The sequence below is a fragment of the Pleurodeles waltl genome, chromosome 1_1, assembly GCF_031143425.1.
Source record: "Pleurodeles waltl isolate 20211129_DDA chromosome 1_1, aPleWal1.hap1.20221129, whole genome shotgun sequence".
In the NCBI taxonomy this organism is placed as follows: domain Eukaryota; kingdom Metazoa; phylum Chordata; class Amphibia; order Caudata; family Salamandridae; genus Pleurodeles; species Pleurodeles waltl.
The window spans coordinates 438,033,537-438,061,487 of NC_090436.1; the positions used below are offsets into that span (position 1 = coordinate 438,033,537).

Below are 27,951 nucleotides of genomic sequence, written 5' to 3' on the forward strand. Positions count from 1 at the left end.
TGTGACTAGGTGTCTGGTTCTGGGGATGTCCCTAAGAGTTAGTGTGTTTCTAACAGATTTCCCTCAACATTTGCAGGTGACTCTGGCTACCCCAACCAGTCATGGCTACTGACCCCAGTGAGGAATCCCAGGACAAGGGCAGAGGAACGCTACAATGAGGCCCATGGGTGAACTAGGAGGGTTATAGAGAGGCCCTTCGGCCTCCTGAAGGCCAGGTTCAGGGGCCTCCATATGACAGGTGGTTCCCTATTCTACTCACCAAAGAAGGTGTGCCAGATCATCGTGGCCTGCTGTATGCTTCACAACTTGGCTTTGCGACGACAGGTGCATTTTCTGCAGGAGGATGGTCCAGATGGAGGTGTTGTGGCAGCTGTGGAGCCTGTGGACAGTGAAGAAGAGGAAGCAGAAGAAGAGGACATCAACAACAGAAACACGGTGATTCATCAATACTTCCAGTGAGACACAGGTAAGAAGACATCACTGCCTGCTCCATCTGGTATAATTGTTCGACCTCTCATCTGTCTGTCACTTTCACCCAGTGTATGGACCCTGAGTTGTCACTTTCCCTTTCAATTTCACAGATGTGGGTCCCACTGTGTGACATCTGCTTTGTTTCCGCATGGACTAGAGCTGTGTGGCATAGGTATGTTGACAATACAATGGATAAAGCATTTTTACACAGTTATTGCAAATACACATTTTCGAAAGCACAGAGTGACTCCAGATTGTTTTGGGCTTTAAGGGTGTTTATTTAAGTGCTAAATATTGGAGGGTGTTGTAAAATGGTCAGGGGTGATGGTGGAGGAATGTCCATGGCAGAGTCCAGTCTATTCGTCTCACAGGTGCATTGTCCAAAGGGGCATGGGAAGTGGAGCTGGGGCAGTTTAAGGATGGACAGGGTGACAAAGCGAGACAGAAGGATGACAATCAGGGTGGTCTCATTTCTTGGCATTGTTCTCTGTCTTTGTCCTGGATCTCAGGGACCGCTTGCGGGGTGGTTCTCCATCTGCAGGGGGTGGGGTGCTGGTGTCGTGATCCTGTGACGGTGCCTCCTGTCCACTAGCGCCGGCGGAGGTGGTGGGCAGTTCATCATCCAGGGTAGTGTCAGGGGCCCCTTGTTGTGCCACAGTGTCGCTCCTGGTGTTGACGAGTTCCTTCAGCACCCCTACAATGGTGCCCAGGGTGGTGTTGATGGACTTGAGTTCCTCCCTGAACCCCAAATACTGTTCCTCCTGCAGCCGCTGGGTGTCCTGAAACTTGGCCAGTACCGTTGCCATCGTCTCCTGGGAATGGTGGTAGGCTCCCATGATGTTGGAGAGGGCCTCGTGGAGAGTTGGTTCCCTGGGCCTGTCCTCCCCCTGTCGCACAGCAGCCCTCCCATTTCCCCTGTGTTCCTGGGCCTCTGTCCCCTGAACCGTGTGCCCACTACCACTGCCCCCAGGTCCCTGGTGTTGTTGGGGTGGTGGGTTAGCCTGTGTTCCCTGTAGTGGTAGACACACTGCTGCCTGAACTGTGTCCTGGGGACAGAGGTATGGGCCCGCTGGGTGGGTGCTGTGCTGGTGTTTCCAGAGGGGGGAGGATCTGTTGTGGCGTGTGCCAGTGTGAGGGGAACCAACTGTCCCGAGGTCCCAGATGGGCCAGGCTGGTCATCTAGATCCAGTTGGACAGAGCTGTTGTCATCACTGTGGGCCTCTTCTGTGGGTGGAGTGGACATGTCTGGACCATCCTGTCCGGTGACGTTGGGTAGGGGTCCTGCAGGGGTGTAAAGGCATGATTATTGCATCTGTGTGTGCCATGGTGTGCAATGGGTGGGTGACCCTGTACCCCAGGTCTTGCATTCTTGTGTGGGTCCTTGTGTGATAATTGTTTAGGGGTGTGTGTGGGTATGTGCAGTGGCCATGCATTGGTGATGGGTGTCTATGCTTTGGTATTGCATGCAGGGCTTGGTGTTGGGATGGGTGGGTTGTGATAGTGGGACATATGTGAGAAGTTGGAGTGATGGGGGTGAGGGCGAGGATGTGGGTATGTGATAGCATGCAGGTAGGGTGGGAGATGTAATAGTTAAGATTTGACTTACCAGAGTCCATTCCTCCAGCTACTCCTGCAAGGCCCTCAGGATGCAGTATAGTCAAGACCTGCTCCTCCCATGTTAGTTGTGGGGGAGGAGGTTGTGGTCCGCCGCCAGTCCTCTGAACTGCAATGTGGTGTTTTGAGACCGCGGAACGTACCTTCCCCTGTAGGTCATTCCACCTCTTCCTGATGTCATCCCGTGTTCTTGGGCGCTGTCCCACTGCGTTGACCCTGTCCACAATTCTGCGCCATAGCTCCATCTTCCTAGCTATGGTGGTGTGCTGCACCTGTGATCCGAATAGCTGTGGCTCTACCTGGATGATTTTCTCCACCATGACCCTGAGCTCCTCCTCAGTGAACCTGGGGTGTCTCTGCGGTGCCATGGGGTGGTGTGGGTGATGTGTGGGGTGGTGTGTGTAGTGATGTGTGGGGTGATGTTTAGGGGTATGTGGTGTTTTGTGCGTGGATGTTGAGTGAGTGATGGTGTTGAGTGCCTGTGGATGCTAGTTTTTAGATGGTGGTGTCTCTCTCTGGCCTTCAGTCGCAATTGTGGTCGTAAGGGTTTGTGGGTGATGTGGGTGTGTGTTTTATATTGTATTGGATGTGTGGGAGTGGTGTGTGTGTGTGTATCAGGTGTGTGTATTTCAATTTGGCCAATGTGGTAGTGTTTTGTAAATGTGTGTGTATTTTGAGCGCGGCGGTGTGTGACGCCAATGGAATACCGCGGTTGAAAGACCGCAGCGTGGATTCGTGGGTCGTGATAGTGTGGGCGTATTCCTGTTGGCGTGACGGTGTTGGTTTTGGTATCGCCAGTTTATCACTGACCATTGGTGTGGCGGACTTGTGTGGTTGTCTAAATTTTGGCGGATTCCGAGCTGTGGGTCATAATAGATGTGGCGGAATTCCGCTGCCACGGCGGTGTGTTGACGGTCTTCTGCACAGCGGTAAGTGGCATTTACCACCAATGTTGTAATGACCCCCTTAGTGTCTTGTTCACTCTGAATATCTGGAGCATGTGCTGCCACATCTTCTCCCAACGTGTCTTCCTGTCCTGCCTTGGGTACCCGTAGATCATACAACCACCACTAGCAATCATGTTGGCTAGGTAGTATGTGATTAGTCACAGGAAGGCACCAAACTCCTACTCTGACATATTTCTCAATCTGCCCCACCCAGACATATCCCTCCTCCAAAAATACAACCCTAAAATAACAAGAACTCTACCTAAACCCCCCCAACTGCCCCTAATAATACAAAGCCCTTAAAGGACAAACACCTGACAACATACTGAACAAAACAATACACATTACAAATACAAGATACAAAACAAACTTTTGGGACACAACAGGGACAGCACAGGCACCAACAAGACCTATACACTGCAACACCAAACACCTCCACTAGTCAGTACAGACAAAATATTGTAAGTAAAAGTGAAAGTAACTTCACACTTCATGGTTTGCAGCATGGCAGAACCATTGCATCATTTCCTGGGCAGATGTGTCATGCTTTTACCAAATGCGTCTTTTTTTAGACGATTCTTTGGCAACATAGGCAAGGCGTAATTGACACACAATGCATGTCACTGTACAATTATGTTTTTTTTGACGCATCGGCTTGGATGCGTGTCATCCAGATGACATGACACGTGCAATGTGTCATGCAGTAGGCTTAAGCGTCTATTTAAATTGACGTAATGGCCCAAATGTGTGTTTTACATTGTTGTGTATTGTGCAATGAATATGAACAATTCCAGAGATCAGTGCTTAGTCTGTGAATAACTGAGGTGACATACTTGTTGTCTTGGAATATGTTGCATGTGTATGTAGACAGTGCCCATATGTTTGACTGATTACATTACTGGGGTGAAAACTGGGGCACGCAAAGTATCAATATGAATTTATGTGGCATATTGAGTGATCTGGAGAGGTTTACAGTAGGGGGCTCATATACAAGAGCGCTGCCCCACAGGAGTGTCACTTCTATAGAGACGCTCTGGTGGTGCAGGGCTCTCAATCATATTTATGATGCGGCGCAATACCACCCTATGTGGCTTGGCATAGTCTCATAGAGTAAGGCAAAATAGCGCAAAGCTCTGCGTTGCCTTACTCTGCATCAAGAAGGCATTGCATGGGCCTTGAAGTGGGTGTTCCCCTGCAACACCCATAGAGTTTGACTTTGACCCAGTTTATCAGACATACGTAAACCTGCTTCTGAACCAAAACCTTATGCCTCCCCAAAACAGGTTAATGAGGAGAAATATTTTATTTTCTCTTCGTGTTCTCCTCTTTCCATGTTTGCTGCAATCTGAAGCACACAAAGAAAAAAGCAAAACCCCTCTGTGAATGGTTTTTGTGCAAGACGAACTATAACGTCATGTGACGTCAGGGAAGGCATAAGACTTTGCCACAGCACCAGGTTTACATCCTTTAGTTAATCTGAGTCTGCCTGAATATCCATGCATGTTGCATTGATACCCCCCGCAACCTCCTGCGAAGTCCCCATGGCACAGGGCAAACCAACTCAGCCTATTGCAGTGCCTTGATTTATCCCATAGCTATGAGGCCATGATGAGCCACACAAAATGAATCAGAGTGGCCTCATTGATATGGTTGAGAGGCTTGTGCACCCTGAGATCCAAAAGTAGTGAGTCACAAACGGCACCAGCCTCTGGTAAATAGGCCTATATATGGATACATTGCTATCCTAGGATGTGTTATGGATTTATTATCCACTCATAGAATGTCATACTGTGACATAACCAGGAAACCAAATGAAATATCACATGCAATGCTATTGTGTCCAAATATGCTACTAGAGCGATGGGTGTTTTAAAACTGCATTCAGAGCAGACATTTAATTATTAATTATCTTTAAAGTACAAAAACGAAATGGGGCAATATGAGCCAACTTATTTCTAAGAAGCCTATTTCAAAACCCAGACTTTTATAGTTTGTCTTATGAGGATGCTTACCAGGATGTATTTCTAAATTATATGTTTTGCTTTTATTAATTGTATCATGTATTGTGATGTTTTAATGGACCTGTGTAATAATTGGGTTACTGGTTGAGAGGGCTGAAACCTTTCTAAAGCAGCAATTACATTTATTGTCAGCCTGAAGTCATAAGTAAACCTCAAATTAACCTGTGCTCAACTCTCTGGTAGCTTGGCACAGAGCGGTCAGGTTTAATTTAGAGGCAACGGGTAAAGTATTTATGCAGGGCTTCAAACAGTATTAAAGTGAAAACACAACACAGAAAAATCCCACACCAATTTAGAACAATAGAGTAAAATGTAGTAAATAAAACAATACCAAAATGACAAAACTCCATTCAGTAGAACCGGAGATATGCAATTTTAAGGAGCTAAGTGAAAACAGCACCAAAATGCCAAAGCTCCACTCTCGGCTGTCTGGTCATGTGAGACCGGGAAAATGTCAAGTTCAGGCTGACCTTATTGGAGTGCGGTAGAGGGACCAGGTTAGTCCAGCTCAAAAGTTACCTTCTCAGTCCCTCGCCCCTAGGCTGGTAGAGGTATACCATGAGGCCCTGCCTCCATCCCTCAAAGAACCACTCTTCGTGTCCCTCCTGAAATCTGACAGGTATCCAACCCAACTAGCATCCTACCATCTGATCGCCATCCTTGGCATCCATTATAAAACCCTGGGAAAGATCCTAGCCCATTGCTACACCCGTATATTGCCCAAGCACATTCACTCGAAACCAGGACGGCTTTCTTCTGGGTAGGAGTATGTCTCAAAATATTCGCCAGGTATTCCACATAAAGGCTCAGTCAGCAAGGCAATTCCCACATGCAGCCTGTCGGGTATTAGATCTGGAAAAGGGGTTTGACACACTCACATGGGAATACCTTATCCAGGTGTTGAAAAGAATGGGGATACGGAGACGCCTCTTGGCCTACACAAAACTCCTCCAGAGTAGGTCTGGGCCGCTAATCTCGCCATACTTTCCCGTAGGCAGGGGCACCAGGCAGGGTTCTCTTCTGTACCCCATGTTATTTGCAAAAGCCATGGAGCCCTTGCTGCCCAGCTTTGCCTAGAAGGCAGGAATCGGGGAATACCCTGGGATGATGCCACCCATGCAGTGTCCCTTTACGCAGATGGCTTGCTCCTCGACCTTTGAGATATTCACTTCGATCTTCCCTCAATCAAGTTCCTCTCCATTTGATTGTACTGGCACCAGGTCTCAAAGTCAAATGGGCCAAGTCTTGCATGTATCGGTTTAGCCAGGACAATGCCCCATGTGAGGTGAAGCTTAGCAACACCCAACTGAGCTGGGAAAGTGACGCAGTCAGATACCTCAGGGTCCATATCTATTGCTCCCCAGCTGATCGCCATGAAGCAAACCCAAGAGAGTCCTTTCTGCACTCAGGTCCCAGGTGAAGTTTTGGGAGCATCTATCCCTCCCTTCAACCAAGAAAAAACCCTTGTCTAAAATTATATTACTATATTATGTCCCTGTGATCCCTCCAAGATGTTTTTTCAAGAACTCGAAACCATGCTAGGGGAGCTTATCTAGGAAGATAAACTGCATTAAATAGCGCTGAGAAATCTGCAGCTCCTGGTCAGTGGAGGGGGACTCAATGCCCCATTGTTTGAGGCATAATCCCTGGCAGTGTAATTGCAGGGTGTGTCATGCTTACTAGTGGGACGGCACACGGGAGAGTCATGCAACAGATCAGGACCCATTGCATGATCTGTGCTTCAAAACTTTCTGCTCCCCAGGACCATACTCCAAGCCAAGTGGTCTCTACAAGTCATGATCACCTGCAAATGCCTTACTAGGGTCTACTACATCACACACAATATCCAATCATACGCCTGGCACATCCACCAGAGGGCTTGCCGCGATTACCCAGCTCCTACTCTTTCTTTAGACCTGAGGAACTGGCATGACCAATCTGTAGACACAGTAGCGGACCTCTTTGCCAATGGGCAACTTCTCTTCTTTGACCGACTCACCACATGGACAGTTTCTAACATACAAGCAACTGTACAATATCTGTCAAGCCAGCCCTCTGGTAAACATGAGACGAAGAGCCCCCAGCACTTCGGCACATGAGGACAGGGCTTCAGCTAATAATGTGAATTTATGACGCAGTATGGTAACACACAGGGTTCCCACTTGCAGCCCTGAGATGCAAGTGTGAGGATGATATAGAACAGGTAAAGAGTGGGAACGGGGACTGGAATTCCCTCAACAAGTATCCAGAATTGCCCGATTAAAAAGTATTCTCCATCCTACAAAGGGCCTACCTGACAGCAGAACAGCTTCAACTGCTTCTTCCCACAATAGTACTTAGGATGACCCGCTACTGGCTGGCATCTGTGGACCTGCGGCACATGCTGTGGTCCCGTCCTGCCTTATCATCATACTGGCACTCTACCCACACTACACTACAGGAGGTTACTGAAATCAGAGACCTCAATACATGGGAGCGTTGCACTCTATGCATATTCAAGCGCAGGAAACGGAACAAGGTGTGGACTCAATTTGCTTCTATGGCCCTCCTGCTCACTAATAGAGTTCTCTCCCTACAGTGGAGGGTGGAGCAAGCGCCATCAGAGATGGCATGGCACAGAGCACTAAGGAAGTGGGGGAAGGCTGAGAGGGAAGGGCTACGATACGAAGAAGTCAGGCACATAAGCAAGCAACCTATTTCTGCAGCCTGGAACACCCCCCTTGACCACTTTCAATAACTCACCACAACAATGACCTCCAAGTGAACTCAGTACGGAGGATACCATTATTGATACTTGTCAGAGCTGGTCCAAGCCACTACCCACCATCCTGCATACCCGGCCTGGGCACCACTGTGTCAGGTCGCCTCGGACTTTATTCCCTCCCTGCCATATAGTTATCTGCTGCTTTGGGTCAGGGATGCTGGGTAGTAACCCAACCTTCAACCCCATTCATAATTCCCAACACAAATTGGCCATAACCTAGTTCTGACCCTATCAGCATACCCTCTTTACATATGGCCTGTCTACCACTGAATCTAAAGCATTTTCCCTCTCTCCCTCCCGTGATTTAGAGACCCAAGTTATTAGAGAGGATTTATTGGCACACAATAGAAAAGCATACACATTCTATCTACTTTGCGCTATGGCATCAGACAGGCTGTGTCGCCTGCTTCCTGGATATACAGATTTGCCACTATCCGGCATTCAGTGAAGTGGCATTTAAAAGACAACTGTAGTTCCTGGAAATGTTACAATGCCACTGCCTTTTTGTTTCAATGTGAAAACTCTATTAAAAACAATTAAAAAAAAAATTGCCTTCTCAGTTTAGCACAAAGAGTCCCATTTGCAGTGGAAGGGGCCACCACGAGCAGGGAAGGTTGCAGACTGTTGTTGATATATGGCGGGAGGAGCAGTCATGACATTGCAGACAGTCATTGCTGTACCGTGAAGATTCTGTTGTCGTCACATGCATTTAGGCCGAAATTTTGTGATGGTGTACTCCCATATCGGTCAGTGCTGTAGTGCGAAGGGTCGAGTTAACAGATCAACTTGTTGGCGGGTTGCGTGAATAACAAGGTCTTGGCAACAACGGGTCTATTTGTGGTTGTGAAGAGCCCACAAACATCAATTCAGCCCCACTGAGGCCACACCAATGGTCCAGGACCTTAGGAGCACTAGTTGGGGCGGAGGCTTGCTCCAGTTGGCTCTGGGTGTCAGATGGTTGGGAGCCTGTACGTCTCTGTGACTCCGAACAGGAGGCCAACAGACTAGCCCTTGGAGTCACTATGAGTCCTGGGTAAATGTGCAGGTCCAATTCCTCTTACTCAGACAGGACAGCAGCAATCCAGGAAGGCAGCAGTCCAACCAGGCATCAGTCCCGCAGGGCAGCAGTCTAGCAGAGTGGCAGTGCTTTTAGGAGCACAGCAGTCCTTCTTCATAGCAAAGTCATCACAGGTGCAGAAGTGTGCCGAAGAGTTGGTATCTGAGGTCCAATATGTATACAAGGTCCCTCCTTTGAAGTTGGAGAAGCTTCTGGAGGTTTCACATTGATGTGCACGTGTCTCCTGCCTTGCCTACTCTGGCTCCAGATTAACTAGGAGGTACGCAGTCCTTATGTGGAGGCAGGACGCAGCCTATTCAAGTGTAAGCATGGCTGTGTCCAGCTCCGCCTTCCCAGCCTGTCAGTAATGGCCAATCCAGGCACACCTACATTTTCTATTGTGTGTGGCTGTTTAGGAGGAATACACAAAGCCCAACTGCAAACTACACCAGTCATGTGAGCCAGTGACAGACTGCAGGCACTAAATGATTAAGGCGGGAAAATGCCAACTTTCTAAAAGTGGTGTTTTCAATATTGTAACTTAAAATGTGACTTTACCACAGAGGTCTTCAATCTGGGGGTCGCGACCCCCAGGGGGGCCGTGAAGTCCTGGAAAGGGGGTCCTGCATTCCACCAACTGATTGTTAAAATGCCTCAGGTGAACTTTGATGTATTGAGTCTTCTGTGCTGTGAAAGCCACAGACAGCTAGGGAAGCCTTCACACCAGGGCACCTGCTTCCTGAATTAAATGCAAATGTGCTCTACGAGGTGATCTGCAAATGTAGAGAGTAATCTGCAACTGTAAAGGATGCTGGCGAGCTGATCAAATCACTCACAGCTTTGTGATGACAAACATTTAGGGGGTCATTCTGATCCTGGCGGTCTTGGACCGCCAGGGCCACGAATGACGGAAGCACCGCCAACAGGCTGGCGGTGCTTCAATCCCCATTCCGACTGCGGCAGTAAAGTGTATAGAGCTGTGAATTATACTGGGGTGGGTGGTTGTGAAGTAGTACACCGCTGAAGGTTGAGCACACTGAATATTGTCCCCAGTATATCAATGGGACACACTTTGAGGACAAAATACTGAAAAAATATTGACTGGTAAGTAAATCTAGATTTTCTCTGCCTATCTGTCTATGTAGTACATATATCTTCACTGTACCTAGGTGTAGAATTAGGAATCGTAAATCTATACTTCCCTAAATGCACTTACCTTATAATATTTTGTCCCTCATACTCTGCCCTTTATATTATTGGGGGTCTATTTTCAGTATACAAACGTGATAAAGGATTGGGCCTGTCAACTATTGGGCCTTGTGTGCCTTTGTAATAAGGTAATCAGAAGAATGCTACGGGTTTGACTAGAGATTAATCTAACGTCATTGCATCTACGTCTTAGGTGGGTTTGATGATGTGCAGTGTTTTTCTTGTGGCCTTCGTCTCCACAAGTTTGAACCGGGAGATGATCCTTGGACTGAATACATGAAGTTCAATTCAGAGTAAGATTTCTTTTAATACTGTTTTTTATGGCAGGTTGCATTTGAGTCTGTGGTAGGTTATTGTGTGTTTAATGGACAGCATAGATGTGCACATTACAATTCCAGGAATCTACATCTATATGGAAACATTAAAGTAATAGTATTTCCACAGGAATCTGCTTTTATTCATCCTTAATTACCTATTGTTTTCCAGTTTCTTGAGCTCGGCCTTTCTTTACACTCTTACAACTGCCTCTCACCTGCTAACTCCCAGAGATTCGGGCGGGGGAGGGGCTGTAGGGGGGGTGTTGGGCGGGGGGTGGGGGTCTGGAGGATGGTCTGGTCTGAAGTAGATAGACGCACAACCTGAACCTTGTGTGACAAGAAGAATCCTCAGTTTCTAATTTAACAAAGTGCATATCACTGGCATGCTCCAGTGAAGTCTCGGCACGCTAAACAAAAGGAATTCCTTTCCAGCGAGGCTCCACCAACATTTGTAGGTAGATAACAGCACTCACAAACATAATACGTCTAAACAGCCAGGCCTTTGTAAACCAGCAGATGAATATGACGCCTCCCGACGCCTCCCTGCTTCTCCGGATAATAAGCATCCATACTAACTTGCTAGGCAAAACGCAAACTGAACAACCCAGTTAGTATGTGAGAGTAGTGGCTAGACCTCTGGACACATCCAGCAAACTTAAACCTCATCTAATTATCAGGAACAAAACATCAACAGTTTTCACACTCCACCCCATGAATTCCACATTGCAAAAAACATCACATTTCTGTCTGTGATAGAATTCTCAAAATCAGGATGTAAAGGTCCCAAACTTCTTTGGCGGTACAAGACCATCACAATGGTAATACACCCTATAAAGATTCCTATCACATACAGTTCTGGCTCAGCGTACTAGGAATGCTAGGAGTCGCACTGAATCGGCGGCTGGCGGCTACCCCCTCTATCTGTTTGTGAGGACTATTCCCTAGACCGACGTTACTCAAAGTACGGCCCGCGGGCCGCCAGCAGCCCCATGGACCTACCTTGGCGGCCCGCGAGACGCACAACAAAACGCCATATGATAATGGGCGCAGTATGTAAACATAGAAGAGGGCCGCGGGAGCATGCGCAACAGTGGCTTCTTTGCGCATGCTCCCGCAGCCCTCCTCTATGTTTACGTACGGCGGCCATTGTTTATGGCGTTACCGTGACGATCCTGGAAGCCAAAGCCCCATAAAAGTCAGCGCTTGCAGCTAACTTTTACGGGGCTTTGTCGTCTGCTTCCTGTCACCGGCTCCACGTCTGCTGCCCGCCTGCCTGCCTGCCGTTCTACATTTCTGGCATTTTTACAGTGCTTTAAGTCAGGTAAGGCTCATTGGTTATTTATGTATTTGTTTTTAATGTGTGTGTTACTGGGGTAGGGGTGAGAGCAGATGCCGCTGTGGGTGTGCGCTGTGTGTGTGTTACTGGGGTTGGGGTGAGAGCAGATTGCGCTGTGTGTGTGTGTGTTACTGGGGTAGGGGTGAGAGCAGATGGTGCTGTGTGTGTGCGCGCTGTGTGTGTGTTACTGGGGTAGGGGTGAGAGCAGATGGTGCTGTGTGTGTGCGCTGTGTGTGTGTTACTGGGGTAGGGGTGAGAGCAGATGGTGCTGTGTGCAGATGGCGCAGTGTGTGTTACTGGGGTAGGGGTGAGAGCAGATGGCGCTGTGTGCAGATGGCGCTGTGTGTGTTACAATGATTTGAAAAAGGGGGTGGGGTGGTTGTTCCCCCTCTAAGCCCCACCCCCTCTAAGCCCCCCCGCTGTCACTTCAGTGCGGCCCTCGGCCGCAAACCATACTGCAATTTTGCCCCCCGAGAAAAAGTTTGTGAGTACCCATGCCCTAGACCAACCTCTAAGAGGGTTGGCAACAGATTTCTAGATCTGGCCTTGGTACTGGCCAGACGTAGGATAGCTATGGCCTAGAAATCCCCTTTAGGCTCGATACTAGAGGACTGGAGGCAGGATGTGACAAAGTGAGCGCAGGCAGAGATGTGCATTTGAAGGGAGGACGCATGGGGGTGCGTACGCGCCCCCTTGCCTCTCTGTTGTGCTGGGGACATGGGAGTCGAGGGGGTGATACACAAACTGAGAGACAGATGCTTTAGTGCACGCATGCTAGATACAGCCAGGCCCTAACCCAGGAAGGGGGCACACCTAACAGACACCCTACAAGCACACATTTGCGCAATCGGCAGCAGCAACAGATACATGGTGCCCATCAGCCGGGCGTTGCTGCCATGCGTGCTGGATGCAACACGGAAGCTGAACATCAGTGCACTCAGCTAACATGGATACCCTCTATCACTAGGGACTACCCTGCAATGAAGCGCTAGCTCCCCACTCTGGAAGCCTCCCAAACATGATTTACCACGTAAAGTCCTATAAAGATAGAGCACACAAGTGCTATGTTTAGAGTTTTGTTCAAAGTTTATTTCGTTAAATTGGAACAATATACAGTAGTGTATTTGATATCTGATATGTCATCCTTACTAATATGATGTAGGGGCCTATACATATTGTATGATTGACCCTGAACCATTACCCTGACCTGCTATGGGCCTGGCCCCACTGCAGTGCCCCCCGTGAGACAATAATGCTGATTACGTGTGTGAAAAGAGTATTACACCATCTGAATATTGAGCACAAGGTGTAATATTTTTAAAAACGAAAATAAGCAAAGTTTAAAAGAAAATAATAATAATAATGATTCCTATCACATAAGAAATGTGAAGGCTTCATGATTCATGTTGCACTTTGTGCAGTAGCTCATTCCAGCTGCCAGGCCTTTCCCAGGACTTGAATGATTTTGTCATTGTGAAAGAAGAACATCACACATATTTTACCTCAATTTTTTCTCCATCAGAATGGCTTGATTAAATTTGGCCACACCTTTTGTTTCGTCGTTAAGACAAACTAATTCTGGCCTCGTCTTTGTTTTACCAGATTATAATTCAGGTGTAGCAAACACAAATATTTATGTGCAAAAGTGGCTATATTTGTGTGAGAAAGTAAAGGTTTTAGCCCTTTCCAGCCCAATTTCGTATGACTGATACTGGTAGTAAATGACACTGACTGAGTCCTGGGCTCTGCTAACCAGGCCCAGGGCCAGTCCTCTGATTAAAAAGGTGTATGGTAAATTAGGTATAGTTATAATTGTCAATGACAGACCCCTGTAGGTTCCTAGTGTATAATAAAGCAAGGGGGATTCCAACTACTTGCCACTGTTGAATTTATCATAACTATTGCAGAAGAGATGTTATAGGACTTTCTTTTCTGTGAGCCAAAATCCAGCTTTCTAGCAGCTTCTCCTGATGGGTCAGCCTTAACAGGCTTAGCCACGTTGCTTTGATGAGGTAACAAGTGGCCTGCATAGAGCAGAGGTTATCTGGTGGGGGGAGGGCTGCAGCTGCAGAGCGCAGGCCAGAAAAGGACCTGGGTAAATCAAACTGGGCTTCAAAGAGAACAGGACAGTGAGGAATGCCAGCTAGGCCGAACCCCTCTTTCTGTACCACCCAGCCAGACGGCAGGCCCAGGAATGGAATTTGCAGATGGTCTGGAGGGGGAGTGTTCATGGAAATGAGCCACACCAGTAGGTTGGTTTAGCCAGGTCTTGCTCTCCTGGAAAGGAATCCTTCATCTTGAAGTTTTAAAGTGCACTGCTTTGTGGAACAAGAATAGACCACATGTTTGAGGGAGATGTCATGCTTTTGGGGGATACCATGTATCTCATTGGACAGGGGTGCCCCCTTGCTTCTCACCCCAGACCATTGGATAAATATGTAAGAGAAGCATAGCAACTCAGATCTGCTGCCTGAAACTACAAGGAGAAGACGGACTGCCCTGCAGGAACCCTCGTCTGTACCCAAAAAAACTACTTTCTGGATGAGTGCTCCTGCTGTACCTTGGGAACTACACCCCTGAGGATTTTGCCTTGCCATCAAAAGGATTAAGGAGTGTATTCCCTGAAAGCAACAGGTTAAAAGAGCTTCCCTGCACCACCTCCCTCAAGAGATCCCCAGCCTTGAGTGTGTCTAGTGGGGTTTTAAGAATTTGGTCAGGTGCATTGTGGGAATTGGAGTTCCAAACTTCCAAGGACCATATGAGAGCTTATAGACCCTTGGATTTGTGTTTTGGACACTTCGAACCTCAAATTGCGTCTTGGTCCTGGTCAATCATGACCAGATGCCCCTGGTTGGCACTGTTGGTTTTTAGGCCCTAGAAAGTAAATCATTTTATTTAATCTTTATAATTCTTAGCTCTGGTTCCCTATATTGGATTTTTGTTGTTTTGGTGTCACTTTAGACATATAACTATTTCCTATTTTTGTAAATTGGTGTGGGATTTTTATTGTGTGTCGTGTCTTCTTTAATTTAATGGTGTATTTGAATTCTTTACATTCTTGACTTCTAAGTTAAGCCTGTGTGCTTGCTGCCAGCTACCAAGGGTTGAGCCAGGGGCTAATGTATTGATGGGGACGCACGTCGGGAGGGTAGGTTTATTAGCTTACACCAGGAAAACTGAAAATGTCAGTTCCTTGTCCTGACATGCGATCCCTCTGAGCGCTATCCTAACATTGGGGATGGGCGACCTTTTTGACGTAGCATAACTGATTATAAGTAAGTGACTGTTTTTCCTTACCCCTAATAGGGTTCACATTAGTTTAGAGTTTGGAGAAGTTGTTTCCTTTGGTCCTGATGAAGCGTCATTGGATCCGGTTGGACCACCTAGACGCGAAACATGTAGACCCGTAGTCTAGAGATACCACAAGGAGTTTATTCTCTAGTACCTTTTTTTGAGAGTAGGTGACCAATAATTAATCACCCTTACTCCAATTTTTGTTTTTAGCCTTGGTCTCCATCGGACCCACACTGATTAAACGTATGATTTCTTTTGCTCGATGGATAACCAATTTTGGCACTTTGTTCTCTCCATCTTTTGCTTGGGTACTTGCATTTGGGTTCCTTTTCGAGTTGACCTGTATTTCAATTGCTACTATTTGAGCAAAACACGGTTAAGAGCCCCCCATTGGGGAGCCCGTCAGGCATTGCAGCACCGGCTTGACGAGGAGCTTTCCCAATGATGAAGCCAGTCATCCAATGTGATGCATGAGGGTTCTCACTGCTATAGAATAAGGCTCGTTCTTTTTGCTTTGGAACAGTGTACCTTTGTTTTGTTAAATATCTATATTGGGAGGTTGTACACTGGACCAGTAATCTCCCGGTCCCCCCCATCTTTTGATTTCCCTGCTAATGTATTGAGACCTTGACTGGACCTTAAATTGCTAGTACTAGGTGCCAGTGGTTGGGACTCCCTGGCTCGTAATCCACCCTCCAATGAATCATTTGAATTAGTCATATCAATAAGTGCCTAAAAATTACATTTATAGAGGACTGTTGTACATTTTTGTATTTCATTTGCTTTGCCTCATTTCTCTTATCAGGCACCCACAGTCCCCATGTGCAGCTTTTCAGTAAATGTTTGCAGTGTAGATAGAAGTTATATTCACAGGATGCCCTCTCGTGTCCACATTGCAGGCATAAATGGACTTACTTATTTCCCAACTTGTCAGATCCTACATGCATGAAATTATCTGGATCCAAAATGTAACTAATGTATGTGAGCCATCAAGTGCCATTCTCTAGTCATTTTAGACTTCACCACACTGGTACCACATAGTGGCGCACTGAGGTGAAGCATTATGTGGAGGTTCTTGAAAAAGGACTAAAGGCATGTTGCCATGAAAAAATACATTACTGGTTGCCATGCAGGGGAAAGGAATAACCTTCCCCTGTATAGCAGTGTGACTAAAGAGTCCCTCTCCTTCCATCTACAGTGGGGGAGAATAAAATCCCTCCTCCAGAAAAGATTCAGCATGGGGGACCACCCACTCCAAGAGTACACAGATGAGGATGAGACGCACACTTTTTAATACTAACCCCAACTAAAATGTGTAAATCCTTTTGTTGTGCTCTACATCAACTGCCTCTATCCTCCTGACCAGGGCTGCACTGGCTGTAGTGGGCATCGGGCGTTTTTCCAGAGGGTTGGAAGGGTAAGTGCTGGTTTTTCAGCAGTGAGAACCATTTTGTTACTGGGGCCCAGTTTTTCAGCAGTGCCGCAATACTTGCCACAAGTAACAAAAGAACACAAGCAGCAGTGCTTTGTCCCCCTCCCTCCCTCACCCTGCCCCCCGACCCAGGGGCTGGTCTGACATAATTGCCAGGTCTGCTTTGGGTTCCCAGTCCAGCCCTGCTCCTGACAGTGTGTTTCTTTACTGACATTTGTACTTTTTGTTGCCACACTAGACCGGCCACACAACTCAGTGAATCCCATCTGATTTGAGGGCACGCAAAACCCATCTAATATTTATCCAAAGTGCACCAGGGTGGTAGGGTAGTTAAGTAATCCATAGATGAACTTTGGTGCTCCCCGCTGGACCTGTCTAAAGTTGAAAAGCTAAAAATGGCAATTTCAAATAACAATAATGTAGAACACATTTTGCCCCACAAGAATGACAGTCAATAAAGTCTTAACCTTAAAGTTTTGCTTTTAAGTATTTTGGGCATAAAGAAGTTAAGTCAATATAGTCAAAGTTAATTGGTCAATAAATCAGAGTGCACGGCTCAGTAAACATACATAATCAAGAATTCAGTGAGGGTAATTTCATCAAAGTGCAGAGTATAAAATGAAACAGAATTCCAGCATAGACTTGACTTCTAAGGTAAATGGAATGGGGTTCTGATCAATATGTCAAGAAAGCACACTCTTTTAGAAAGTTTTAAAAGAAGGATTTCATATATTCAGTACAGTGGTACATGGTTCACAGGCTCTAGGCCTATTACAATCAAGCAAAAGAGACACATTTGGAATTGAATACTTTCAACAGGTTTCTCATAATCCTACTACATGGAGCTCCTCACAAGCAATTGTATAAACATGGAACATAACATGTTACCTAATATGTGATTCTCTCTGGGACAGCTATGTATGACCTCGAGTGTGTACACTTTATTCAGAAGAATCTGTGAAAGTCTTCATCTTTCTCAGCAAGGCACATGTGATCTTTTATTTCAGTGGAAAATACAACTTGTCTGTTCATGTGGTACAATGAAATGTTCCTTTGTGGGCATGTGACCTCCTGAATTAGGCTTAGGTGACAGGTAATAGGGCAGTGACATCTAGTACCCTCAAAGGTTGAATCAAATGTTTTGACTTAGGAGTAATAAGATCATCAAGTCAAAATATGAGAACTAATAGTGTTAAAAAACAATTATATTAAAAAAGGAGTCTGTAATTTACACGCACCATGACCTATGTGCTCATGAATAACCACACCAATTTAGTAGTTTAAACATTTATTGCCCTTATATTAACAATGTTAAAGTCAAGTAAATGATGCACAAAACCAAGTGATAGCAATACAGACACAACACAGGCTGTCCAAATCTTCTGAACAATCTCAATCTTATAAAAGCAATCCCCATTAAACACTCCAAAAGAATTATACAGAATAACAACAGCATTTTTTAAGAAATAGCAACAGATTTCATTAGTTGTGCTGTTGAATAAATCACAAGCAATTAATAAACATTCAAATTAAATATTAGGTCAGACATCCTAGCTACCAAACTTTAATTCAAAACTTAGTTTAGCATATCTATAGTTAGGTTTTCTCTATTCTTCAAAATTTCTCACATCACCAAAGATTAGATTAGATTATACCATTTATAGAGCACATGGCAACCCTAAGGTTCCCCAGCACTAATGGACCAAGACCGAAACCCGGCAAAGCCAATAACAGATCTAAAACAACCAAGTTTTTGGAGCCTTACGGAAATTATATTCTTGGCTCATCAACCGTAGGCTGAGAGGCAAGGAATTCCACAACTTGGCTCCCCGAAAGGCTAACGTGGCTCCGCCCCATTTGGCTATCTTTATCTTGGGTAGGGTAGCAAAAGCAAAGGTGGGAGATCTCAGCGCTCTATATGGCCTGTAGAAGGTGGCAAGGTTCTTCAGAAGAGGGGCACCCTTATCATAAAGGGACCTATGTATATAACATAGGGCCTTGAATTGTATTCGCTGTTCGATGGGTAGCCAATGTAAAGAGACTAGGCCGGTCTTTACGGATGACCATTTATGGATATCCAACAGCAACCGGGCAGTGGCGTTCTGGACCCTTTGCAGTTTCTTTTTAACATAAGATGGAGAGCCAAGAAAGAGTCCGTTACCATAGTCTAGTCTTGACAGGATAGTGGCCTGCACAATGAGTCTCTTTGCCAGGGCTGGGAGGATAGCAAAGACCTTCCTTAAGAGTCTGAGAAGGCCGAAGCAGGTAGATGATAAATGCTTAGCATGAGTATCCAGTGTCAAAAGAGGATCAAGCCAAATGCCCAAACTCTTGATCAGTTTCTTAGGGCGCGGAAGGTCTCCCAGCCCCATGGGAATCCTTTGCTGGGTACCTAATCTAGGTTCTGGGCCCAGAATCATTAATTCCATCTTCTCCTCATTTAATTGCAATTTGCTGTCAGCCATCGAACCTGAGACAGCTTGCAGGCAGGAGGACAGTGTGGCCCCTTCCAGAACCACATTGGAAGAGAAGGAAATGACCAATTGAGTGTCGTCGGCATAGGACACCAACGTTAGTCTGAATGACTCTACCAGTGAGGCTAGCGGGGCCATGTATACATTGAATAAAATAGGGCTCAATGATGAGCCCTGTGGGACACCACACTTATACTGTAGTTTGTCCGAAAGATGGGAACTGTCCAAAACGTGAAAAGATCTACCTTCTAAGAAGGACGTAAGCCATGCCAAAGCTTGATCCCTAATGCCAATGTTCCTCATCCTTCGAATTAACAATTGATGGTCGACTGTGTTGAATGCTGCACTCAGGTCCAGTATAATAATTACTGTGGTATGCCCCTGGTCTACGCACTTCCTGGCTTCCTCCATGACAGCTAAAAGCGCTGTTTCCGTACTATGCCCTGGTCTAAAGCCCATCTGGGTGGGGTGAAGGAGGGTATTAGCTTCGAGAAAAGTGGAGAGCTGTGAGTTGATGTGTTAATCTCATATCTTAGCAGGAGTAGGTAGAAGGGAGATGGGCCTATAATTCTTCAACACTGCTGGATCCAGATTGGGTTTTTTCAGCAATGGTTTCACTATCACAAGCTTTCATAAGCTGTCCACTACTCCTTTAATGATGGTGGTGTTCAGCAATTCAGTAAGAACTGGACCTATGGCTTCCGCTCCTTGAGCAAGTATATCAGGAGGGGCAGGATCCAAAGGAGATCCTGACTTCAGAGAGGTAAGAAGCCCTATAACCTGTGCCTGAGAGAGAGGTGTGAAATGGGAGATGGATATTAAACTATTTTTGATGGAATTCTCCCCTTCTTCATCTATAGGACTAGTGCTAACAAAGTTTGAGTAAATATCCAACATTTTTTGTTGAAAGAAATAGGCCAGAACATTACTATGTTCTATGGAATCTTCCATAGGAGTCTCCTCCACTGGTGCTTGAATAATCTCTTTTAGGATCTGGAAAACTATCTGCTTTTCATCTTTCTCATTTATATTTCTTTCCTCCACCCTCTTTTTATTTTTCATTCTTTGTTATGGTATGAATCTGTACAGTTTGTAAAATTCATATTATGCATACAAGGCATACAACCACCATTAATAATGGTTTCAGTGTTATTCCCACAAAACCTTGGCCAATATTTCCCAACCAATTTCCCATTTTTGTAAAACTTTTACCTATATTTTCCCACACACTTGGTTGTTTCAGGTCCTTTAATTCAGAATTCATATTTGCCACATTTCTAATGTAGCTTCTAATTTCTTTACTGTTGTCTGGGATAAAGTCCAACAATGTGGCGTCTTAAGCATTCAACAGACTCTGCCCTCTTTTGCTAAAAGGATGTCTAACGCAAGACGGTTCTGAAGAACTATTGAACGTACAGCAGCCATTTCTGTATCGCTCCAGAAAAATCTATTAACATTATGTCCACAATGGTGGATAATTTTCTAATTTCCATGTCATTCAGAACAACTCCTATAGATGCAATACTTGCTCCAAATATATCCCCAATTATTTCTGAATAAGTTTCCCTTTTACCCCTTGGTCTTGATTTGTCCTGAGTATCACTTATGTTGTCAGTCTAGTATATTTTAGGGAAAACCACTCCCAGATAAGTCCCATACCATCCTCTAGGAAGACGATAATAAGCATTTTTACCAGAAATATAGTACACACCAGAAATAGCAGGATCTTATCCATTTAGCATAAAGTCCCCTATATTTCTAAATATTTCTAAATATAAATACATTTCTGCATTCACTCTTTCCCACAAACTTGGTATCAGTTCTGGATTTTGGCCTGTATATACAAAGCTTCCTTATGTGTTGGAAATCTAAAGCAAGTGTTCGTTGTGTGTTATTTACATTATATGCATGATCATTCCTATAATTGCATTTTACTAAGTCCTTTTCTATTTTCTCTTTCATTGCCTTTCTTATATCATCAGCTTGATTCAGGAAACTTTTTTCAACTGGTGCAAGTATACATGTTAGATTATTCATATGAGCATATGCTGTACCAAATGTTAATGTAGGCTCAAATAAATCTCCTACAATGTCTATGTTTCTACCTTTAGCAATATTACTCAAGTGTTGGTTAACTGAAACAAAAGAAAAGACTAGGTCAACATTTGAGTAAAACAACTTTATGTATTCTTGATTATAAAGCCTTGTTAATGACAAAATACAACTGATCTCATAAGTTAATGGTAAGCTATGATATGTAATCCCTTCTTGTACTGAGGAAGGAATTTTTGTACACACATAACATCCTCTCACATCCATAGTCTCAAAATATTCATACAGCAAATGATAGTAAGCATTAGAAAGATCTCCTTGTGAATTGTCTAAGTGTAAGTAACTCTCATCTTCATAGAAATTATCTTCAGTTTTTCTTTGCGATTATCTACAGCATCTTTCAGGCTCTCCAGAATGCAACAAAAATCGGTGTAGCAACGTTGTCAAAATCAGTTTCAAATGTCTATTTTAGTAGATCACAATCTGTTGTTCACTGATTATCACTTCTAGTGTATAATGTCTCTCTTGGTCATCTGACAATGTAATTTCAAAACTGTGCTCAAGTGTAATTTTAAGTTCCAAAAGGCTGAACTGGATTCTCACAGTCAAAACTATTGGACACAAACTCGAGTTCCAGCTCATCAGCTGCAAGTTACACCCATTCAGGACTTGTGTATCTTCAACTTACAACTCTCCTCCTTTTTGATTTTCAACTTGCACTTATTTCTTGTTCACTCAGATCTGTTCCTTCTGCTGTTTCTTCTTCCTCATTTATGCTCAACAACTCATCAGGAACTTTTTCAGTTGCATTCAAACATGGCCATTTATCTTCTTTTAAAGTTTTTCTAGATAGTGATGGCACAACTGAACCTATGATTCTTCTTGGTCTAGCAGGAATTTGACAAATTCTTCTGAGACTTTGATTTGTTTCACCTGCACTATTAGCCACTTCAGGAGGAGTCAAATCGGTGTGACTTTGATTCAACTCAACTCCACTCTCGGCTACTTAAAAAAAAACAAGATTTTGCTTTCTTTCTTTTTCCAAATCGTCTGCTTCTGGGTGAGTCCTCCTAAGACTTGACTCTCCTGCTACATCCCCAATTTCAACTGTTAGAGGAGTACTTAAATCTGGATCTTCACCAGTTTGCACTGTCTCTACTTCTGCAGGCTCTTGTTCTGTCTTTGTCACTTGCTCTTCTTGAGACTGTACAGTTTCTGCTGGTGCTGTCAGGAACACTGGATCCTCATCATTCAAAGGATATGGCACTTTCTGAGTGTGACTTGCATGAATCTAATTTGGAATTCTAGTACAATTCACAGCAGTCATCATTCCTAGTATAACCTGGAAAGGTCCTTTCCACCCAGTTTCCAAGCAAGTGTTCCACACATGCTTCTTATCACCACCCAATCACCAGCCTGAAGATTGTGACACTGGTCTTGGGATGGTTGAACGGCTGTTACTTCCCCCTTTTTAAGACAAACAGCGAACCATATCAGCTAGACCTCTGTAGTAATTCAGCACCAAGTCATCTGTTATGTTCACAAGCGCATTTGCAGGAGCTACTGGCAATCTCATGGCTCTTCCCATTAATATCTCATGAGGCAAGAGACCTGTCTTGTGTCGGGTGTGCTTCGCATGCTCATCAGAACCAGAGGTAAACCATCGGGCCATTTCAGATTTGTGGAAGCACACATTTTTGCCAATCGAGCTTTCAGAGTACCATTCATTTGCTCCGCTAATCCAGAAGCTTCAGGTCGGTAATTGTAGTGTAGCTTCTGCTCAGTATTTAAGGGTGAACATAGCATTTTTACCATCTCATTATTGAAGTGACTTCCTCTCTCAGATTCTAAAAGAGGCCAGGAACCCAAATCTCAGGATCAGCTCCCTAAGTAATAGCTTTGCTACTGTGAGGCTGTCATTTCTATGTGTAGGATAGGCTTCAGTCAAATGACTAAATATACAGACAATCACCAACACAAGCCTCAAACCACCACACACAGTCATCTCAATGAAATCCATCTGCATTCTGTTAAATGGATCACCTGATCTTCTAATGTGACTCAAATTGACAACAGTTCTTTTTCCCACGTTCATTTGCTGGCATGTAATGCATCAGTGACAAATGGCATCTGCAATCTGTCTAAATTTTGGATTGAACCAAGATTGCTTAAATATTCGAATCATTGCATCTCTGCCAATGTGAGTTTGACGATGATATTATCTAGTTATAAATACTAAGTGCACTGTTCCTAAAGAACAAAAAACCTATAGATTATACTGTATAGGAAAAAGGTGCAAAGGTATGATTGATTGCAGGAGAGCCCTCAAGCACCCAATAGGGTGACAGGTTTCATCATTGGGCTATCTCCTCGTCAGACGGGTGCTGCAATGTCTGGCGGACCACCCAGAAGTAGGGGTGGTACTTAACCGTTGGCCAATCGCCAAATGGAGGTCTGAAACGAGAACTGACTGAAAAAGGAAAAAGGAGTGAAGGAGAGTGAGAATAAAATAAAATTAGCTCTGAACCTTAAAACATCACTTTAATGAATCAGAAACAAGGTACAGGCCAAGATTAAAAATGTATATAAAGAGTTTTAGTGGGAATAATGTCCCGCTATACTCTATGAAGGAGGAAGGATAGTATGCCTAATCCTGTCTAAATGGTCAACATGTTTCGCGTCCTTACTTGGTCAATAAATGATCCTGTGACGCTTCTTCAGGACCCAGAAAACTACTTCTCCTATTCAAAAAGAAACTTTTAAGTGCTGTAATGTCACTTACAAATTGAAGACAACATTTTTAAGAGTCAATAGGTCAATCAGTCACCCTGCATAGAATCGGAAGATAGATAACAATTAGTGCCATTGTGTAAACAGGCATAAAACAAGATGCAATCACAGTGAAAAACACCCCCAACGTGTCACATAAGAAATTTAAATAATATGGAGGCTTACCATCCCGTATTCAAGATTGAGCTTCCTGTGACTGCGCTAGCCTCAACCAAGGAGGTATTACTAAGCATGGAAATAATATAACAAACAGTAGTACGTCAAAATTATACAGAATAGTGAGTCAAAGGGGAAGCACCTAAAATATCAAGTAGAGATGGTTACATAGTTCAAAAATGGTTACATAGTTAAAAAATGTCGATGCAGACTGTGTGACAATCAATCTCTACCATACTGAACTATATCGGGAGAGAAGGGCCCAAAGAAATATATATAAATACGGTCCCAGCATAAAATACAGATGTTGTGAGTCGAGGAAATGCTGAAGTCTCTGTGAGTAGAAGAATATTCACTTCAAACAGAAGAAATAAATGGTCATAGTACACAATCTATAAATACAGTGAGCAAATAAATTACTACAAACAGGTGGCGACCTGGTCAGTAGTTGAGGCTTAGGGAAGAATGCTGCCGTATAGATTATAAGGAGGAAAGTAGGGTGAAGGGGGGGGGGCGGAACCAAAGCTCCCGCCACCCCATGCTTACTTGTGTCCTCCTCGATGTAGCGGGAACACCTACCCAGTGCCGCTCGCCTGTAGACACTGAGAGAGTGTCCACAGACAGTATAAATACGCAAGAAGGGATGCTACAACTCGCGCCTTGGTCCGGACACAACCGGTCGGTTGTTCCAGATTGTAGAGACAGAAGAAGGACCACCCTTTTTGGTCCATCTGCCATCTTAGAACAAGGCAGATTTGTATGTATCTGTCTCTTCAAACGGCAATTAGGTCAGGACATGGAAAAAGAAAAAGGGGCCCCGGTAAGAACTCGACGGCCATCTTGGACTCATAAAATACGACCACAACTGTGTATTAAGACCATTTCAACGTGCCTAGAGCCACTGGGAATATAATCGATCTCCAGGAATATCGTAATGTATAGAGTATGACTCAACATGATCAAATAGGAGGTAGTCTAGATGTGGGGAAAACCAATGAAGGAGGCACATAGGTGAAAAGTGGGCACCAATGATGTTGTTGTGGTGGCCATATTGCCAGTAGAGGTTGTTAAAATATATCTGTAGTAATAGGTGCATGGAGTAAGTCAAGAGTCAGCCATCCAAGATTTACAAAAATATGACTCATTATCAGCCGTCACTAATGCAGGGATATAGATTGTGAGCTCACTTATCGTGGAAGATGCCGGAGGCACCAAAATCAATGGGAACCGATAATCCCACATGGTGAAAATGTGCTGTTTTGAGTGGTAAGGAGTCAAGACACTCTATCCTTTCTATCTGGTCTATCTACTGGGACAGTAGACAGATGTTAAGGTGTTAAGGAATTCCAAGGAATTTCATCGTTTAGACCTTCCTTGTGGGTCTTGAGTCTGAAAACCCATCTTTGTTCAATCTTGAATAAAAAATTTGAATTATTACTGTCATGTCTCGGAACCTGTAATACAATCCACCACATGTCATCCGGACCATGTTTAGCTTCTAGGAAATGTGAGCTGAGCTTCGCTGTAATGCAGGAGCATCTAATATTGCTCCGGTGTTCATTGATACGTTGTTTTACCGGGCGAGTTGTCATCCCAACATATTTCAGGTTATATGGACAGGAGATCAAATAAATGCATTGACGAGTGTTGCAATTGGTATGCTTGTTCAAATACCATGTCCCAAAGTGATCAAGGTCTAAACTATCTAGGCTCTTGGTGAGAGGGCAGACATTGCAAGAGCCACACGGATGATGCCCTTTGACAGGGGGCAAGTTCCACAGGGTGGTTTGTTTATACGAGTCACCAGATGGGCGGGGACGAGTATGAACAATAAAGTTTTGTATATTGGCAGATCTTTTAAAAGCGAACAAGGGTCTTGGAATCCGAATACCGCCACTCTGTAGGATATTCCACCATTTGTTGATAACTTTTTTAATAGAGTTAGACATAGGAGTATACATGGAAACACATGTCAGTCGGTTTTCAAATTCTCTAAGCGCAGGTGCCAGAAGGGCATCCCTATGATTGTTCTGAGCTCTCTTGTAGACAGAGTTAATGATCTTTTTAGGATAACGTCGATCTATGAGTTTCTGTTTAAGATCAAGAGATTGAGTGTCAAAAGTTTGGATTGAGCTACAGTTACGACGTAACCTTAGAAATTGACCAAAGGGTAAATTATCCCGCAAGGCTTTGGGATGGTGGCTGTCATACATAAGCAAACTATTACGATCAGTGCTTTTGTGAAAGGTGTTAGTGGTGAGTTTACCATTGTCTATCTTGATCACAAGGTCCAGGAAAGAGACTTGTGTCAAGGAAGAGTGGGCAGTGAATCTCAAGAATGGGTCCAAGGTGTTAACCCAGTGAGTGAAATTATCTATTTCCTCGTATGGACCGTTCCAGATAATAAAGATGTCATCAATGTATCTCCTCCACAGAGTGATGTTGTCGTGAAAAGGATTGGATGTTTGTAGTATAAATAATCTTTCAAAGTTATACATATACATACAAGCCAAACTGGGTGCAAACGTGCTGCCCATTGATGTCCCTTGTATCTGATGGAACAAGGAATCTTCAAATTGGAAGAAGTTCTTTGTCATAGCTAGTGTTGCACATTGCATCACAAAGTGGACCGGAGTGGGAGGTGACCATGAGCTTGCAAGGAGAGCAGATTCCACCACTTGTAAAGTAGCCTCCTGTGGAATGTTAGTATATAAGGCATCCACGTCAAGGGTGATGAGGGCTTGTACTTCAGTGTTGGAATTAATATTCTCAATCAGATTCAAGACGTGTGTTGTGTCTTTGAGGAATGTACTCGATTCTTTTACCAAAGGTTGGAGAAAGAAATCACAGAAGACAGAGAGAGGTTCCAACACTGAACTAATGCCTGACATAATGGGGCGCCCAGGAGGTGGGAAAGTCCCTTTGTGTATCTTGGGCAGGCAATAGAAATATGGAGTCCGAGGGTGTGTCGTGTCAAGGAACTCGGCTTCCTTAGGGGAGATCCACGAATTACTCCGATCTTCTTCAATCATGCCTCCGCTTTTTATTTGCAGATCGTCAGTAGGATCTCGAGCTAGAGGGGCATAATGGATCGTGTCACTCAGAAGTCGTAAGCACTCTTGCCTATAGTCTGAAGTGTTCATGATTACAATTGCGCCTCCCTTGTCTGCTGGCTTGATTACTATGGAATGATCCATAGGTAGATCTTTCTAGGCCTTTCTAGGATGATATTATCTAGCCATTTGCACCAGTAGGCAGTTTGGCAAGACTACCTGCCCTTCATTTGAAATCCAAATTTCATCAATTGCAACCCAATTTTGTCCAGCTTCTTTTTTCATCTTCTGAAACCTCATCTTGCAATCTTTTAATTTCTTCCCAAGTGTCAACAAAAATCTTTGAATTGAGTCATCAGTATGTGTTACATTTTGCTACTCTTCATTGAAAGTTGTTCAATTAAGTGCAGATAATCTAGCAACTTGACCAGCATATGCATTACCCATGGCAATAAAACCATTTGCTTTCCAATGTGCAGTATACTTCACAACTGTAACTTTCTCAGGTATTTGTAAAGCTTCTAGCGATTCATGAATCCTATCACCATTGTGAATAGGAGAACCAAAAGAGATCATAAAACCTCTCTGGGACCATAACTGCCCAAAGTCATGTACAACGCTAAATTTTGAGCTGTGATGAAATACAGCATGCTCTAATAAGAGCAACCAATTCAGCCACTTGTGTAGAAAATACTTCTTGAAGCCCTTAAACTTTGAGTACACCAGAAGTAGCGCACACAGCATAACCGGATCTCAATGTTCTTGCATTGTCTCTTAAACAGGAACCATCAACAAAAATGATTTGATCATTTTTCTCCCATGGTGCATCCTGAATATCTGGTCTGGGTTAGGTGCACACTTCAGTAACATCCAGGCATTCATGTTCCACTTCATTTATATTTTTACATTCAGCAGTATTTATAGGTAGCAAGGTAGAAGGATTAAGTACCCCACAACTTCTCAG

The 27,951-nt window shown here is 44.4% G+C and overlaps 1 protein-coding gene across 1 annotated transcript in view; it reads left to right on the top strand.

Annotated features, from left to right (window-relative positions):
• LOC138284976 (baculoviral IAP repeat-containing protein 1-like) overlaps positions 1–27,951 on the top strand; it is a 796,353-nt gene that overhangs the window by 286,007 nt on the left and 482,395 nt on the right. Inside the window, exon 7 of the mRNA XM_069224352.1 lies at positions 10,277–10,376. Within this exon, the coding sequence (XP_069080453.1) occupies positions 10,277–10,376 (100 nt within the window). The remainder of the gene's footprint in view (positions 1–10,276; positions 10,377–27,951) is intronic.